Raw genomic sequence first — 19,965 nt, 5'->3', positions numbered from 1 at the left:
TACCAGAGAATGATGTAGTTCACGCCTTCGGTATTCTCCACAAAAACCCCAATCTTGTGGCTTAGATCTCAATACTTTAATGGACAAAACACCATGTCCTTCAGTTGCTACAGGAGGAGACTGCAAGAATACATCGGGACATTGAGAAATTAGAAGCAGGTCAGTCTCCGCCCAGAAAAAAAGAAGAAATACACGTCCTTAGATAACAGAATTGCACGAATTGTATGAAGCCTATAGAACAGAAGATAACATCCTTGGTTACCTACAGTACGTGTCATAGGTCACAACTTCAGTGAAACTTTTGGTTGAAACTCCATAAAAACAGGATGAATGTATGCAATTTCAAAATGCATGATAGTACAGAGCACTAAAATAATTATACAGTGATGGTTTTGACTCATAATAAAACAGCCTAAATGTAATTTTCTGTATTATTTTGATGACAAAATTCCCTCAGTATAAATAATGATGACAAAATGTATATGATGTCGAAATATCTTCGGTGACAAAATCTCCTCAGTGACAAAAAACATGACAAAATGTATCTGATGACCAAAATCTAATGACGAAAAATAGATGACAAACTATAACGGTGACGAATTTTCCGGTAATGAAATGCCCTAGATCCTGTACCCTCATGCTCAGAAATGGCCGGAAAATATAGAGCGCAACTCATGATCGAAGTAACTTTTTACATAGGCTATTTCATTTATATGACGTCATTCCACTTTTCGACCGATGAAGTGTAATTTCAAAAGCTATCACTAACAGTCATCCTATTATTCTTATCATTATAATCATGATCATGTGCTTCATTTTATTCTCGGTTTTGTCTCTTCTCAGCAGTCTACCTACACCAAGCCATAGGTTTTCAGCAAACACTGATGAACTTGATTTTGACTAAGCATATCCGCAATATAATTGCTTTCACGTGTTAAGCACGATATTAAATTTGTTGTTATGGGCATTTTGGCAGTTGTGTTTTAAATGATTTTGGTATTAATCCTGTTGCGGATAAAACTGTTGGTACCGTAATAGCTTCTTTCTGTTTTCGAATCTTCTGAATTTCAATTCTCATTACTTTCTACTTTTTTGTATTAAATTAATATTTGGTTTGTTATGATTTACTATCATTTCAGTCATAAATTGTTTTTCTTAAAGAACTAGCGAAGAACATTGAGGGACTTAAATTTTTCCCCCAATTACAAATGGGTGGCTTTTTAAACTGTGTTTTGTCTATTAGCATGTGGGATGCTCGACCCAAGTCATCAAAATTGATTAATGTGTTATTATTATTATTATTATTATTATTATTATTATTATTATTATTATTATCATTATTATTATTATTATTAACATGTGCGAAGACAATTTTCGTTTTTCCTTGACGTCGACAGGTACTTCAGGTTGTTTACCGAAGAGGAACTCTTGACTTTATGTTCAAATATTAATTGAAATCGAGACTAAATTTAACTTCTTTAACATTGATTTTCCTCGCGGCGAACAAAGGAGTGAAAGTGAGTTGCACAACGCTGGGGAGCAGGCCACGGATTGTACAAAAAAAAAATCTACTTCGCTAGTAATTGAGTAATTTTTGGAAAATACTTTATATGGCATTTTCGCGATAAAGTGGGTAGTCTGTTTTGTTTCATAAAGATCTTATTTACTAATGCCTCTAACGTGATAATGTCAAATAATAAAGCAGTAATCTTTCTGAAAAATAGTTTTGCTGTATTTTTGTCATAAAATAGCCTGTTGAGTTCCATAAATATAATATTTACAAATAATAATTCCACAACTAATAACCACCTGAAGACAATACATTTATATCCAAAAGCTAATCAGAGTACCAAAGCTATGATTAGAATGTCTTTTGACAACTGGACAATTACTAAGGGTGCAATGAAAGCTTGGTATGGTTCTGTAATAATAAAAATAGGCTGGAGTGATGTCTGAAGATAGTACGAGTATCCGATGCTGATCTAGGTTGTAAGAACTTGCGCCTCTAGGCTCTGGGTTCAGGCTCGTCAGTAGCCCATGAAACCTTATCTTTAGGATCCAGGAAGGATAGCCCTCCTGTCAGTGTCGCATTCACGAATGCCACTGGGCCATTCATTGGACTTTAACAGTCATCGCATATAGAGCGTACAATGAGCCTAAATGGCCTAAGTGCAAGGATACATCCCGAATCTAATCCTCGTGAAATCTATCAATCAATCACACACGCGCGCATGTCGTATACTAGGATGCGTGTTTGTGTAAGTGTAGTATAGAGAATGGGTGAGGATGAGATAGTGAGGAAGGGAGAAGAGGAAACCCGGTGCCGACACGTAGCCTACTCCTGTCAAATAGCACCAAGAGGGTCACCAGGCTTAACATCCCCATCCGACAGACGAATCACTATCAACAATGATTGATATATGCCTTCTCTCCATATGCACTGCGGAGAGATTTGGGATTTAACTGAGGCATATTGATGCACAATTTAGTGATTAGAAGTTGTGCACCGCCATCTCTTCTAGTCCCGAGGTAGAAATTTTACATGAAAATCTCTAACCCCGCCGGGAATCGAACCCGAGCGGGCTAGTCTGGAGGCACACGCGCTACCACAGAGCTAACTCGGCGGACTAAATTGAATATACAGTAAAATCTAGTTTCACCTTTAATCTGCTCATTACGGTTTAATCTTTCCACATTCGCAGATGTAGAGCGCAACTGCACACATGCGTGCGTGGAAAGATAAAATGTATGCACTGTATTTCAATCTGTTGTGTTTTAAGTGCGTTATATATTTTTCCAGATAAGATATATTGCAACCAAGGGAATTAAATGCATTTTTTTTGTTCAATAATTTTATTTTCAATTTATACATTTACCTTATTTACTTACTTTCAAACAGAACCCACGACCACGAGCGTTACTCATACGGCGTGAATTCATTTCATTTCTTGTTTTAATATGTCCATTGTTGTTTTATTATATTTATATTATAGGCCTATTTAATATGTATTTTTGTAATAAATGATATCGATTGATAGTCCACACCTGTGAAGTAACGGTTAGCGCGTATGGCCGCGAAACCAGGTGGCCCGGGTTCGATTCCCGGTCGGGGCAAGTCACCTGGTTGAGGTTTTTCCGGGGTTTTTCCTCAACCCAATATGAGCAAATGCTGGGTAATTTTCGGTGCTGGACCCCGGACTCATTTCATCGGCATTATCACCTTCATCTCATTCAGACGCTAAATAACCTAAGATGTTGATAAAGCGTCGTAAAATAATCAACTGAAATAAAAAATAAATATTGATTGATAAAAAGGAAGCCATCGAATTGGTCTCCTCACTTGAAATGGTTGAGTTGCATTCTTGTATTTCCTAGTATCTTTAACCTAAGCTAACTCTTGTGTGGAAGGTGAAGCAGACAACCACCGCATTCTGTATCACAGAACAAAGAACAATTGTAACATCATATCCATTGATACCATGGGTGTGTCAAGGAACAGTGATCATTGTATCGAGGTATTTAAATTGGGTTGGTACTCTTGTTGCAGTATGGTAAACAGCTGCGGGAGAACTACCGGGCCTTCAAGAACAAGCAACAAATGGAGAGCATCACATGTTCCGTACCAAGTGTAAGTATTACATAACAGTTTCCAAGGTCATGTGCATTATGCAGCGTGCAATGCTCCAGTGATTCTCCCGTCATGGTTCAACCAACGGACACACAATAAGGGATGGAGCACTGCATAGATTGGATCACATACAACTTTCCGGCGTGTTCCAATGGTTTGTTTCTTTTCGATTATCAGTAAAAAATTTTAAGCCACAAAATTCAACAATGCATAAAAATATTTTATCTCAATTTGAGTAGCTAATATCTACACTTTAGTAATTAACCCTATGCATTTATGACATACAAACAAATTCTATAAATTCTCAAAATTCCTTCATCATCGTCATCTACTTTCAAGATCTGGATACTTAACTCTATTTCATCCTCGTACCAGTACTAAAAGTAGTCTTTTATCATGTAGTCAGGACGCAAATCCAGCGACCAAGACAACGCACGTCGAAGAACACGCATCTAGTCTCTAAGGGAGATACATAAATCTCCATTCCCCTGCTGGGAATCACAGGCTTGCTGAATTTCCATTTAACATCGCAACCACTTGATCGACAGCAAAGGACTTCACAATTTCTTTACAGTTCTAGTAAAATAATATACATTACTAGAAACCTTTCTCTCTAAAAACATCCTAGTGCTAATACAACTCCTTCCAGATTCGCCTATGAATTTTTATTTTTTAGGTATTCGTCAATGTATTTATGGTTTCCTCAATCAAAATATTCTTCCTCCAGTTATCTCGGTACATACATAATCTATCATTTAAACTTCTTATTCATATTCTATGTTTACTTCTTGAGTTAGCATAACATGACCATACCATCTGAATTGCTAGAATCTGTCTCCATTAAACTATCCTGCTCAAATTTATTTACAGTATTTATTAATTCATTTATTCATTCATTCATTCATTCATTTACTCATCAATCCATCCATCCATCTACCCACCTACCTATTTCAATTCATTTACATTCTCTACACTTGAAACCTCTGCAGAACTGCATGCATTGTATTCTTCACCTGCTTTAAGAAGACTGCTAGATGGGGCCGAAACAGGTCTACAGAGGCCTAATTCGTGAAGGATGATGATGATGATGAAATCCAGACGTTTGAGATGCACGGCATGTAGCATGTATGGGCGAATCCAGAAATGCATATAGAGTGTTAGTTGAGACGCTGGAAGGAATAAAACCTTTGGGGAGACCGAGACGTAGATGGGAGGATAATATTAAAATAGACTTGAGGGAGGTGGAATATAATGGTAGACTGGATTAATCTTGCTCAGGATAGGGACCGATGGCAGGCTTATGTTAGGGCAGTAGTGAACCTCCAGGTTCCTTAAAAGCCATAAGTAAATAAGTAAGTAAGCAAATTTAAGTAACGACTAGAGTTACGTTAATTTTGACAAACAATTCGTATAGATATATTCATGTTCTAATTTGTTGCATCGGATGAAGTTTTTGATTGAGGTTATAATTATTATGTAAAAATAAATTTCTCCAACACACAAAGCTTTAAAGGCATACTAACTTACTGTATCGTAGCCTATCATTTTTCACTTTATATAATGTAATAAAAAATATTTCTGCAAGAAACTTTTTTCGAGTAAATCGCCATTTTTTTTTAATCAAGATCTCTAATTTATTAGTAAAAATTTTAACATTGCTTTTTATTATTTCCTGTTAAATTCGCTCGTAGGTACTGAACATTATACATTTGACAAAACTGCTTAATAGCTAGTTTATGTGAAACTGCTGTAAATAAACAGGTGATGTATTATGTTATCTGGTATGCTGAAGACTTGTCTTTCCTTTAAAATCTCGAAATCACAATACTTTTTTTTTTGTACTTCATATAAGTAATGAGAAAAAATACAAAGAACAAGAAAACAGAAAATATCTATCATTAACATTCAACAAACAAAAGACAAACACTTGCAGGTATAAGAGAAAAAAAATTCCTCTACAAAAATTATTAAAGGAAAACAAAGTAAGAAAAGGAACAAGATACCGACTGGCTTGCTGAAGTTTTATAGAAATATAGAAGTTTTGGATTCATCTGCAAACAAGACAGTACAATCATCATCATGTGAAAGTTTAACCACACATGGCAAAGATCTAACAGCTTTATATTGGAATGACAGAATGCAAATAGTAGCTTAAAACCACAAGCTAGATGCAATTGGAAAACAAAGAACGAATCTTTCCAATTCCTATAGTTGATAATGTGTACCCCTCATAGTCAAAACTTTTCTAGACCTCCTAGTGGTGTGTGTTTATGCTAAGATATTATAGCACACAGTCTTGGCTTATTTTAGTCTCCCGATATCTAATCGCTATAGAAACCAGCTATAAAATCCATCACAAAGCAAACGTGAGTCATCACATTACAGTATCTGGTTAATGTTGCAGCCTCTGATGTTTCACAAGTGCAAAGCTTCTAAATGTCAAAATGGTGTATTTAAAAATGTATTTCATAAGTTGTATGTTGGAAGCATGTAAGAAGTCTCATCTTTTGTGGCAGAGTAACTTACTAAGAAGGTTATCAATCAAAATTTAAAACCACAACAATGAACGTAATTAAATAAGTGGACATATTATAAGAACATTTTAAATGCTACTGTTGTAATTAACATTGCATAAGATACAGCTGTATTTCAGTTTTCTAATGTAGGTTTGGCACCGAGCCATCACACGCACGCACACAGATACAGAACAATACTATGATGAGCAAAATGCTGTTACCATACTATGTTTATTCAATTTGTTATGACTGAATATGTGTTTGTGAAAGTTCCAACATTTTATACGTATAGGTATTTCATTTTTAACATTCATATTCATTCATTTAATTGTTAAACATATTAGTGTGTGCTGTAAATATATTTTCTTGTTAAAGTATATGAACTTTCACAATGAAAATATCATGAGATTCCTGGATTAACTTCCTAATTGAATATTGAATGAAAACCAGTACCTATCTAATTACCACTACTAAAAAGTGTGTGTGTGTCTCTATATATATATATATATATTAGTGTCTGACAGAAATCATTAAAAGATCTGCTACAAAATTGAGCCCACTATACCTAAGAACTATTTTTTACACTTGTCCCTCAGTGTAACTGCAATTATTAATTTCGTCTTTTAAATTTCTCATTCCAGATTAAATCAACTATATTTATTGAATATAATTAAATTTCTCATCTTTATGATATAATTTATATTTTTATATAATTTAAAAATTGTTTCAAGAAACATTAAGCCAATGCATCTTGAACAAGAAAAAGATTCCACAATTACAAAATCAGGTCAATCATGCATTTGATTAATATTTCTATGCAAAATTATTATTATTACATACATCTGCTAATTAACAGAAAAGGTCGCACAAAGATATTAACTTCCGAATTATAAATAAATACAAGGAATGATATTTGACAAAAAAAATTCGGGGTAATTATGGAGATTGACTACTGGGCGGATTTTTAAATAAGGACTCTTGATTGTAGGGTAGTTTTATAAGGTGAAAACAGTGTTTTGCTTTTTATTTGTCGGAAATGACGGGAACATGTTTTTCCTTTTCTAGGTTATATTATTTTATGTTTCAAGCGAATATTATATTTCACTTACCATAAAATGCTGAATGTAGGCTACTTGTCTTCGAATTTCACAGGGGTAATTCAGATATTCATGTAAATACAAAGAAATAAACTACAAAAATATAAAACAGATTTAAACTGTCTTCAGAATGCACACGAACAAAACCTGCAAAACAAAAGAATGCTGCAAATAGCCTACAGTGCTATCTGGTGTAGCCCTATTTAATATATATATTTTTTTTAATTTCACTATCCATTATTCACGATAACCTTCCGCAGAAAGTAAACACAATTTTAACAACAACAAAAACGTACGAGTAGCTCACAAATCTCCAAAATTAAATATTCCACATTCATCGGCTGAAATTCAAAGATGTTTCAATTACTAAATTTAAAGGTAATTTCTTATTTCAGACTTACGAAAAGAAAAAGTACGATAATGCTTCTCGGTAAAAAGTCACACAAAAAATGGAAATGAACCAGTGCACAAAAATAATAGTGACCTTAAGATGCATCTACACGGTTAGACTTTTCTTTCAACTTTGCGCATTCAAGCAATACATACAAGATTGATATTTAATAGTAATTAAAATATATACGTAGTGAAGATGATGTCTACACCTGTGGAGTAACGATTAGCGCGTCTGACCGCGAAACCAGGTGGCCCGGATTTGAATCTCGGTCGGGGCAAGTTACTTGGTTGAGATTTTTTCTGGGATTTTCCCTCAACCCAATATGAGCATATGCTGGGTAACTATCGGTGCTGGACCCCAGACTCATTTCACTGGCATTATCTTACTTATTTACTTACAAATGGCTTTTAAGGAACCCGGAGGTTCACTGCCGCCCTCACATAAGCCCGCCATCAGTCCCTATCCTGTACAAGATTAATCCAGTCTCTATCATCATATCCCACCTCCCTCAAATCCATTTTAATATTATCCTCCCATCTACGTCTCGGCCTCCCCAAAGGTCTTATTCCCTCTGGCCTCCCAACTAACACTCTATGTGCATTTCGTCCATACGTCCATACATGCCCTGCCCATCTCAAACGTCTGGATTTAATGTTCCTAATACAGGTGAAGAACCGGCATTATTACCTTCATTTAACTCAAATGCTAAATAACCTGAGATTTGATACAGCGTCGTAAAATAACTTACTAAAAAAATGACTTTCAAACGGCGCACCATGTAGACACAAAATCTTCATGCATCTTAATTGAACGAGCATTTTAAATTTGATGCTTTCAATATTCTTCCCAGATTGCATATGTACACGCATGGAAAAATTAACCTTTTAGATACAGCTTTACAGTACTTTTTAACAGCCAAATCTTACTTACTTACTTACTGGCTTTTAAGGAACCCAGAGGTTCATTGCCGCCCTCACATAAGCCCACCATTGGTCTCTAACCTGAGCAAGATTAATCCAGTCTTTATCATCACATTCCACCTCCCTCAAATCCATTTTAATATTATCTTCCATCTACGTCTCGGCCTCCCCAAAGGTAACAGCCAAATCTACTCCTAAAAATTGTTCTGTTTATTGAAGCTAAACATGAATATGAATAGACTGTAAGTTGACTCGATGATTAGAAGCCAGGATGTGTTCCAAGAAACTCTGACTTCAGGATACAACAGTCTCTCTTACATAATACTTTTTGAAGTATGCAGTGAAGATGCCGTAGTTCTTTATCCAGTGTTCCACAAAGGGATTACTAAAACAATTTCAGACATTTTCAGGCTATTTCTTGCGTTGAAGTGCACTTCAGAAAAATAATTAAACTCATTTCACATGATTTTTGCAGGAGAGTGTCCGGTCACGCGTGGCCATGGACTTCACAGGGAGTGTCGGTCGCATTGTAGAAGATCCCCAGGAGGCAAAGGCAATAGCTGTGGCAGAAGGCTATTCATGGAAGAGGCGCTGGCGACCTTCTGCACGTGGTCCCAGTCTCCTCAAAGTGTCTGCAGGAGGGCTAAAGTCTGGGGTTCACATCACACAGCCCTGGTTCCACAGTGGCATGACGCGGGACCAAGCAGCCCAGCTCATTAGCCGGCATGGCACTGTGGATGGGTGAGCACTGTCTGCAATATTATACAATTGCCATCAGAGTCCGGAATTTAAATTTGACTTTGATAAATAGACAATATTATTATTTTGTTGAGTACTTTTATGAGATATATAATGCAACTATTACTGAGGGAGATCGGGATCCATTGTGAGCTGTGATCATGATTGTGATAGTGGTGGTGGTGGTGGTGGTGGTGGTGGTGGTGGTGATGGGGGTGGTAGTGGCAGCGGCGGTGGCAACAATGACGACGACAGCTTGAACCATATCATGGTGAATTAAAATCCTGAAGTCAGAATAGTATGGTGAATTACACATGATGATTACAAGTCTATGGAGGCTTGAATTTCTTGTAATTTGAACAGAAAATGCACACAATGTTCATAAATATGGAAACTTGAAATTCTTGTCTAAAATATATTAAAGATGCACACGATGTTTATAAATAGGAAACCTGTGGAGTAACAGTCAGCGAGTCTGGCTGCGAAACCAGGTGGCCCGGGTTCGAATCCCTGTCACGGCAAGTTACCTGGTTGAGGTTTTTTCCGGAGTTGTCCCTCAACCCAATACGAGCAAATGCTGGGTAACTTTCGGTGCTGGACCCCGGACTCATTTCACCGGCATTATCACCTTCATATCATTCAGACGCTAAATAACCTAGATGTTGATATAGCGTTGTTAAATAACCCAATAAAATAAAAAATAAATAAATAAATAGGAATGCTTGAATTTCTTCCCTTATTCGAAAATAAAATATGTTGGTCATACGATATACATATATAGGCCTATCTATATAAATGTTAGTTTGGTTTATGTTGCCTTATTTTACTGTGTAGTTTCTTTTGAGTTGGGTTTATTATTTTTTCTTTGTTGTACTATAAGAGAATTTGAATTATAATTAAGTTGAGATAGCTAGTTGGTTAAAATGAAGAGAATTAATTTAATAGAAGTTTACTAGAACTATGTTATAGAGGGCAGAATATAAATCTAAAATATATTGATATAATGAGAATATTAATGTAATAAGATTTTGCCATTAGAAGTTTTGTATTCTACTATTTATGGAAATTAATGGTAATAATAAGAATGGACAGATATTAGTTTCATTATAAGTAACAAATATTAATCAGTAATTAATCTGTTAAGAAAGAATTTATGTAATTTTAACCTAAATGAAGTTATTGTCCAACAACCCCTTACATCATTCAGATGATAGTCATGCTAAGAATTTTATCGCTCTTTACAATCCATCGTCCTCGACTAGATTTGAACCCACGAATCTCAAATCCATCAGATAATATGGTAATCGCAACACCACTGAGAACAACTGGTGTCTTCTAGTAAAAGAATGGAAATATTATGTTTATATAGATATCTCACAGATCAACAGTTTCATTGTATAACAAACCCACTAATGTACTCATACATGCATGTACGAGGTCCATAGACTGAAAATAGACATTAATTAAGTCAAGAACAATTGAGATGTGTCATTGACTTAATTTTCAGGTGTCTGGTATTGATAAGCAACCTACCAAATTAATTATTTCTTGAGACTTCTTAGCATCACAAGTCAAAATAATAAATATCTGGAATGTAAAAACGTGTGTTTCAAATCATAAAAAGTCTTCAGTTGCATTTACGAAAATAAATTATTCATTTGCGTTAACTCAGTGTCTGAGAGTAGTAAACTGGGTCTAACATGGTCATATGGATGTGGTTTTGCAGAGTATTCCTTGTGCGGGAGAGCAGAAGCAATCCAGGGTCATTTGTGCTGACATTCAAATGCAGTGGAAAAGTCTTACACACTCAGATACAGCCTGTAAGTATAGAACTACACAGTGACGTATAGAGGTGTCATAAAAAAGGGTGCAGCATGGTGACCAGTTTTTTACATTTAAATGAAGACCTTTTCTTTACTGCAAGGAAAATGATTCGTTTTCTTGCAGACCTTGTTTCACTTACTTCTTTTTAAACGGGAACCACTTGAGAAGAGAAGAGTTTTTTTTTTTTTTTTTTTTTGTTATGCTTAAGGGGAGAGGATGGTATTTTTTGGTGAAAAATGAGTAAATTTAAAAAAAAATAAAATTCTTTAAAATACTCTGTGATATGTGTGGAATGCATAGCATAACATTTTGTGGGTATTTGTGCCTTTATCGGATGTTGAGTCGCCATTTTTAAACTTCCTGAGTTATGGATTTTTAAATCACTCGCCCACTTTTATTGTTGTTTCCGGTAAATTAAATTTTCAAAACAAAATTCTTTTTCTTTAAAATACCCTTTGATATGTGTAGAATGCATTGCATAACATTTTGTGGGTACTTGTGCCCTTATCGGATGTTGAGACGTCATTTTTAAACTTCCTGCGCTATGGATTTTTAAATCACACGACCCCTTTTATCGGTTTCCATTAACTTCCTTTTTTTTTGCTACATTGCCAGACAAAAATGAATATAATTTCTGAACTATTAAAGATAGATGCATGAAATTTAGTACACACATTCTTTAGACTATTAGGAAACTTTTCTGTGTAACAGAATTTTGTTAATTGATTTCATTTTAAAAATAAATCCGTTTGTTTGCAAGAAAGGAAATCAGAAAATTGTTATTAAATTTTAATTGTTTATTTTACAAACGTAGGGACTAATATCAAAATTCTGTTAAAGACAGTTTGTAGAACATGCTTTTGCAAATACATTGCAAGAAACTGTTTGAATCTATCTTTAAAAACGGTTTAAATATATCGGTTTTAGTACAATCCTGCATTAGGTATATTTTTTTTTTTTTTCAAATTTGGGCCCCCAAATAATTTTTTTTTTTTCAAAATATTTTTATTTGGTTGAGTTGCCACAGCTATGAGCTCTCTACATACAAAAAATTAATATTTTACTCCAAATAGGAAAAAAGTTAAAAAAAATACCATCCTCTCCCCTTAAGAGTAGGGTTACCATGAGAAGAAATTCCATAGGAGGACATGGAATCTAAAATAAGAGGACATTGCTGAAAAAAGGAGGACTTTTTAAAAATTGGTATGAATAAAATTAAAGATAAAAACAATGGCTCACCTTAGTTTTCTCACTAGTTGCTGGATCAGTATTACATCTGTACCCTTCTTATCGGTGGAGCCCACTTTGTGCACAAGAGCCTGAAGAGACAAACTTATATCTTGTAACAAATAACTATGGAACTGTTCACAGGACATGTCCTTGAAATTATATTTCACCATGATGATACCTCTGACTGTCTCCATTAGCATGCGATTTCGTTCTTTGGATTGCCCCATTCTTTTGTCCATTGAGCAGATATTAGGGAAAATACTCTCTCAGCACTTTCGTTGTGACTTGGGATAAATAAATAGAACTGACATATTTTTAAGAATTCTGAGAAAGTTTCAGTGCTCGCAGAACTATTGGATTTGAATTTGTTCCATTGTTTATCTAAACTTAAATCTTTGTCCAGATTAACTTAATTGGCATGTGTTCGCGTAGGCTTCCGTGGCTGGTGTACATGGTGTGTGGATAAGCTTCGGGGCTTCTACCGCGTTGTCTTGGTGTTGGTGGCTGACGTTTCGACTATTGTGTTGTGGTCATCTTCAGAGCAGTTGGATAAGGAAATAGTCTGCGAGCTCGTATATATATATAGCAGTCTCGATGGGGGGAGTACTTTCGGTGATAGGTCGTAGGTTCTCCTTCTGGCATATCTTTGTACATTGAAGAGTAAAATTGATAAAATAGCTTAGAATCATGAATAGTGACATTTTTAAAATGTAAGAATTCAATGCATGTCAATAGGTCATCATATTTTATGTTTTTTTTATGTGCTCCAGCTTCAACCATTGAAAACAGTTAAATTCTTTCATAGATTTTCACCATTTGTTTAGATATTCTATGCATAATATCGCACATTATTCAATATTCATATTAATTCTAGTTGAAATGCGAAATGCCAGACATTTCAATTTTTTTTTAAATGTCTGCCAGAAAGGATAAAATGATTAAAAAAGAGGACATGTCCTCCTTTTGCTGGACGGATGGTAACCCTACTTAAGAGCATAATTATTTCGATACCAAGATGGTCGAAAGATATCATCTGTTGGATAATCTTATCTTCAAATTTTCAAATAGGTATTGGATATAATGGGACCGTCAAATGCTTATCTACTAAGGTATGAGTAAGGTTTGTTCCTTAATGTAGCATATTAAGGTGTAACCCTGTTTGCTAAACATTGTGTGTTAAACCATATATTAGCATTGGCTTTTAGTATCTTTAGTTTAGTATTTTAAAATGTATTAAATAATTTTGCTTGACTAGCGTTGGGTATTTTCATTTTGTTGGAGTATTCACCGATAAGCAGAGTACAAATAGGTATTGTATATAATGGGATAAATATTTGACGGTCCCATTATATCCAATACCTATTTGTACTCTGCTTATCGGTCAATACTCCAACAAAATGAAAATACCCAGCGCTAGTCAAGCAAAATTATTTAATACGAGGGGGATCCAGGAAATAACGACCGTTTTGTTGTAATAATTAAAAAAATATATATTTATTTGAAAAAACAAAGTCTGTTACATAACTGAAGCATCCTTTACTTCTCTACATAATCACCACCTACATTTAAACATTTGTCGTATCTGTTCACTAGCTTTAGAATTCCCGTGTTATACTCCTTTGCCGCCAGTTCATTAAGCCAGGTGTTCACTGTCTTCTTCAACTCTTCATCACTTCCAAAACGCATACCACCCAGAAAGTCTTTCAGCTTAGTGAAAAGGTGAAAATCGCTAGGAGCAAGGTCTGGACTATAGGGCGAATAATCAAAGATTTCCCAACCGAATTGATCCAGCAATTCTCGAGTTGAAGCAGCAGTGTGCGGGCGGGCACAGATTTTGTGGTAGCCAAGATGTTGCGACACAATTTCACCAAGCAAAGAACGAGAAATGTCAGGAAAGGTAATATGCAATTCGTCGAGTGATGTGTGCCTGTCTTGCAAGATTCTGTCGTTCACTTTAGTCTTCAGGTCTTCTGTGATGAGTGATGGGCGTCCGGGTCGAGTTTCATCGTGGACATTTATTCGCCCATTGTTGAACACTTCGCACCATTTTCTCACATTTCTTTCATTCATTACAGTATCACCATACACTTCTTTCAATTGCCGGTAAATTTCTGCAGGTTTCAAATGTCGGGCATTCAAATATCGAATCACACTCCTCACCTCACAGTCGGCGGGATTATCAATCACGTCGTTCACTTTGAAGTAACACAAAATGCACAATGGCGACTTGTTGCAACCAGTACACACAACATTATGAGAACACATGTTAAGGAAGCCAGTTGACCTTCAAACAAGGAAGGGGAGTCAGCTGCGCGGCAGGTATGCGCGAACGGTCGTTATTTCCTGGATCCCCCTCGTACATTTTTAAACACTAAACTTAGTAGACAAGCATTTGACGGTCCCATTATATCCAATACCAGTACCTATTTGTACTCTGTTTGTCGGTCAATACTCCAACAAAATGAAAATACCCAACGCTAGTCAAGCAAAATTATTTAATACATTTTTAAACACTAACCTTAGTAGATAAGCATTTGACGGTCCCATTATATCCAATATCTATTTGTACTCTGCTTATCGGTCAATACTCCAACAAAATGAAAATACCCAACGCTAGTCAAGCAAAATTATTTAATACATTTTTAAACACTAAACTTAGTAGATAAGCATTTGACGGTCCCATTATATCCAATACCTATTTGTACTCTGCTTATCAGTCAATACTCCAACAAAATGAAAATACCCAATGCTAGTCAAGCAAAATTATTTAATACATTTTTAAACACTAAACTTAGTAGATAAGCATTTGATGGTCCCATTATATCCAATACTTATTTGTACTCTGCTTATTGGTCACTACTTCAACAAAATGAAAATAGCAACGCTAGTCAAGCAAAATTATTTAATACATTTTTAAACACTAAACTTAGTAGATAAGCATTTGACGGTCCCATTATATCCAATACCTATTTGTACTCTGCTTCTTATCAGTCAATACTCCAACAAAATGAAAATACCCAACGCTAGTCAAGCAAAATTATTTAATACATTTTTAAACACTAAACTTAGTAGATAAGCATTTGACGGTCCCATTATATCCAATACCTATTTGTACTCTGCTTATCGGTCAATACTCCAACAAAATGAAAATACCCAACGCTAGTCAAGCAAAATTATTTAATACATTTTTAAACACTAAACTTAGTAGATAAGCATTTGACGGTCCCATTATATCCAATACTTATTTGTACTCTGCTTATTGGTCAATACTCCAACAAAATGAAAATTCAAATTTTCAGTTTACATCTAATTGGTGTCTTGGAAATTATTTCTTTGGATTCATTTTCTTCAAAGATGATCGCACACACAAAGACACAAGCCATTCTTGGCATGCATCACTTCATTTTGTTTTCTCACGAAAATGTTATTGCTCTTGCATTTCCCGTTTCCAGTAACATCAACATCAACATTTGATGCTTTATCATAGTGATTATGTATCATGTTCCTCCTTCCTGTGCAGGTACTGGATCCACTGCGCGATTCAGTGTGCTACTCTCTGGACAGTGGAGTGACCAAGTTCTACGACCTCTTGCAGCTAGTAGAGTTCTACCAACTGAATGCTGGGTGTCTGCCAACACGACTCACACACTACGTGGTGCAAAATCCTACTGGACCACTCTATGCAGAGAAGCAGATCATCCCGTCGAGCTTCTGACAGCACTAGTGCTTCATTTGGACCGCAAGACAATCATCATACTCAGACAGTATTAAACTTTGATACAGGGTCGATACACATATGCAACTTTTTATTTTCTTAACGTGAACAAAGACTGAGGTGAATCTCACAAGATACTCAGTGACCTGACTCTGTGTGTTTCATCGTGCATTTTTATTTATGTCGCTGGGACTCCATACTCTTCATGTATTTTACACAGTGTATTATTTGATACGTTGATTTACAGATTTATTTACAATCCTCTACAAATAATCACAAAGCAGTGGTTCTCAACCTTAAGGCATCAGCACTTCGAAGACAAGCTTCAATTTAACAACAGAATTGTTCCAATTCTCGCCTGGCTCGTAATCAAGTTAGTTTTATATTACGAAATGATCCAGCAGAATTTTCATCTTCAGAAAATTTATAGCACATATTTAAATATTATCTTATTTATTATCTTAAGTAAGACTATGTTGTAGAGAGGCTATCATCACTCAGAATAATTAATTTCGTTATGAACAATACATTTTAGGCATTATTATTGTAGTTGTTGTTTGTGGTAATCGTTATCTTGTTATTAATTATACTTTATTATCATTATTATGATTATCAATCACCATAATCAGAGATAAACATTAAATTATTGTTTCATATTTGAAAATTCATTTAAGGAGAGAGGATGGTATTTTTAAAACTTTTTTCCTATTTGGTGTAAAATATTAATGTTTTGTATGTAGAGAGCTCATAGCTGTGGCAACTCAACCAGATAAAAATATATTAAAAAAAAAATTATTTGTGGGCCCAAATTTGAAAAGGATATACCCAATGCAGGATTGTACTAACACCGATATATCTAAACCGTTTTTAAAGATAGATTCAAACAGTTTTTTGCAATGTATTTTCAAAAGCATGTTCTACAAACTGTCTGTTAAGAATTTTGATATTAGTCCCTATGTTTGTAAAATAAACAATTAAAACTTAATAACAATTTTCTGATTTCCTTTCTTGCAAACAAACGGACGTATTTTTAAAATGAAATCAATTAACAAAATTCTGTTACAGAGAAAATTTTCCTAATTTTCTAAAGAATGTGTGTTCCAAATTTCATGAATGTATCTTTAATAGTTCAGAAATTATATCCATTTTTGTCTGGCAATGTAGCAAAAAAAAAATGAAGTTACTGGAAACCGATAAAAGCGGGCATGTGATTTAAAAATCCATAGCGCAGGAAGTTTAAAAATGACGTCTCAATATACGATAAGGGCACAAATACCCACAAAATGTTATGCAATGCATTCCACACATATCAAAGGGTATTTAAAAATTTTTTTTTTTTTTTTGAAAATTTTATTTTACCGGAAACAACAATAAAAGTGGGCGAGTGATTTAAAAATCCATAACGCAGGAAGTTTAAACATGGCGACTCAACATCCGATAAAGGCACAAATACCCACAAAATGTTATGCTATGCATTCCACACATACCACAGAGTATTTTAAAGGATTTTTTTTTTTTTTTGTTGAAAATTTACTCATTTTTCACCAAAAATACCATCCTCTCCCCTTAAACATTTTATTACTAGTGCACTGAGCTTTCACACATTAACTACTGAAGTGTCTCTATAAACAATGTAATGTCGAACAGTTTCAGTATCTTCTGAAATGTTGTATAAATACATTCAAATCTCTTTAACTTACAGGAATTCTTTTGCTTCCTGGAATATGGGCACTTTATATAATTTCAATCTGAAATTTTAGTGAAGTAAATATAAATTAGTGTTGTTAAAATTTTTCTTCTATGCATAATATTTTTCTTATTAATATAATAACAGAATAGAATTTTCACTTTATATTTTTGTGTGCCTGAATAATCCATTGAGTGATAATTTACATTCAATGTGTAGTAAATTTTAATAATTGTTTCATCACATATCAATGACCGATTTGTCACACAAGGCAAATGAGAAATGGGATTCAGGATAGATGCCTCCATTATCGAGGCTTATAGTGTCGTTTGCTGGACTACCATATGGCAGGATCAATGTTAGTTAAGTACAACTTTCCGATAGAATATTTTGGGAGAATTTATTTTTAATATTAGAATGTCTTTCAAAGGAAAAAAGATTTATTTGTTAGTGCTGCAACTCCTAAAATATTCGGAAGTGTTAGTGTACTTACATTTGAATCTTCGTATTAAACGAGGAGGAAAATACAGCGAAATCATGTACATAGACATTGTGTTGCGATTCTATCGCTGATTAGAAGGATATTAACTTTCCAAAATGAGTTTGAAATTCCTCATGTATTTTGTTAAGTGTATTAAAATTCGACGCCGTATCAACTAATAGGTTATATAATGTCAATGGACCTGGTGACAGCAATATGGCATTTGGTGATATGGGGCCGAGGATTCGCCATAGATTGCCTAATATTCGTCTTATGGTTGGGAAAAACTCGGGAAAACGCAACCAGATAGATAATCAGCTCTGAATCAGCAGGCAACAGTCTGCTGACTGAACTACTCCTGTGGCAATAAAATTTAATATACCTTTATTCTGTAGTTATAATAGAATTTCTCTGTATTTTCTTCCATAATTATAGGGCCTTGAAAACATTAAACTATTTTTACAATGAATTCCACGCTATGTGTCTTTAATAAAAAAAAAACCAAAACAGTTTTTGCAACAGTATTAAATGTATAGGAGTTTTAACAGTTCAGCTTTGTTTTTAAGTATAAAATCATTTTTTATTTGTATTCCTCTCACTTACATGGTAGCTGAATTCTATGTGTGATCTAAATGATACAGGTATAACGTTATTTAAAATGATTACCAGGAAAATAAATTCCAATTCTTGTCCTTTTTAGTATAGTGCAAGTGGTTTCGTGTGTTAACAAAGATTATAGGTGCTTTAAGGGAGGATATACAGATTTGGCGGTCAAAAAAAGTCATTTTTCAATTTATTTTTTATATAAAGATTGGACATTTATCTTTATGTCAGTGAAGGAATTTTTACGATATATACAATATTTTGGTTGGTATGACCATAAACATGCGAGCGTGCGTTTATTTAGGTCTCCACACATAAGATATATTTAATGCTCATTTCCCATAACTTGTATTTTTCAAAACTGTTTTTGTGATAACTCGGTAAATTTTCAAGATACCGCAGTAAAATTTTGCATGCAGCTTTCTTTCATACTTGTGAACAAGATGAACTACAATTATTGCTGTAACATTTATAGTTTATTAAGAAAAAAATTTTTTTTACTTAAAAAAATGAAAATTTAACTTCTCATAAGGAATTAAAAAAATACTTTTGTTGTAGACATTTCAAAGATTGTAGTTCATATCGTTCATTTGACATTCAAGAATAAATAGGAAAAAGAATGGCTGAGAAAAATTCATATTTGTGGACATTATCATAAAAACGGCACAGGAGTGCACAAAAAACGGCCACTTTTTTGTTATGATAATTACTCAAATTATGAAACTTTTAGTGAATCTGAAAATAGCCTATAATTGCAGAAGCAGTGAATACTGAGAATGTCAAATTACAAAGTGAAAGAGTCATTAGTTGCTGAGAAAAAAATATTGAATTTCCCTAACTTTTAGTGCTAAAACCTGTATATCCCCCTTATTATTGACAATATCTATCATATTAGCGAACAGAAGTAATTAAATGCAATTAAATTAGAAATCACACGAAATGTGTCAGGATAAATTGAACCTAGTCTAGTCTGCATAAGAAAATCTACAGTTTATTTCACTTGGGTATGTCAATAATCACTCATTCTTCAAGTGTATTTGGCATTTACAAGCCAGTAAGACTGTGGGAGTTCCTGTAAATTAATTATTTACTTAATCATTCTTCCATATGTAAGCTGTAAGTGAGGTATACA

The 19,965-nt window shown here is 34.4% G+C and overlaps 1 protein-coding gene across 2 annotated transcripts in view; it reads left to right on the top strand.

Moving 5' to 3' along the window:
• LOC138712477 (growth factor receptor-bound protein 14-like) overlaps positions 1–19,306 on the top strand; it is a 428,407-nt gene extending 409,101 nt beyond the window's left edge. For both annotated transcript variants that reach the window (XM_069844332.1, XM_069844333.1), the window contains exons 9-12: positions 3,548–3,628; positions 9,031–9,296; positions 11,020–11,113; positions 15,868–19,306. In XM_069844332.1, coding sequence (XP_069700433.1) covers positions 3,548–3,628; positions 9,031–9,296; positions 11,020–11,113; positions 15,868–16,062 — 636 coding nt within the window. In that variant the 3' untranslated portion in view covers positions 16,063–19,306. The remainder of the gene's footprint in view (positions 1–3,547; positions 3,629–9,030; positions 9,297–11,019; positions 11,114–15,867) is intronic.
• The last annotated feature ends 659 nt before the right edge of the window (positions 19,307–19,965 follow it).

Source organism: Periplaneta americana, chromosome 13 (assembly GCF_040183065.1).
Source record: "Periplaneta americana isolate PAMFEO1 chromosome 13, P.americana_PAMFEO1_priV1, whole genome shotgun sequence".
In the NCBI taxonomy this organism is placed as follows: Eukaryota; Metazoa; Arthropoda; class Insecta; order Blattodea; family Blattidae; genus Periplaneta; species Periplaneta americana.
Note: the sequence above shows the minus strand (reverse complement) of the source record. Positions and strands in the feature narration are given on the sequence as shown.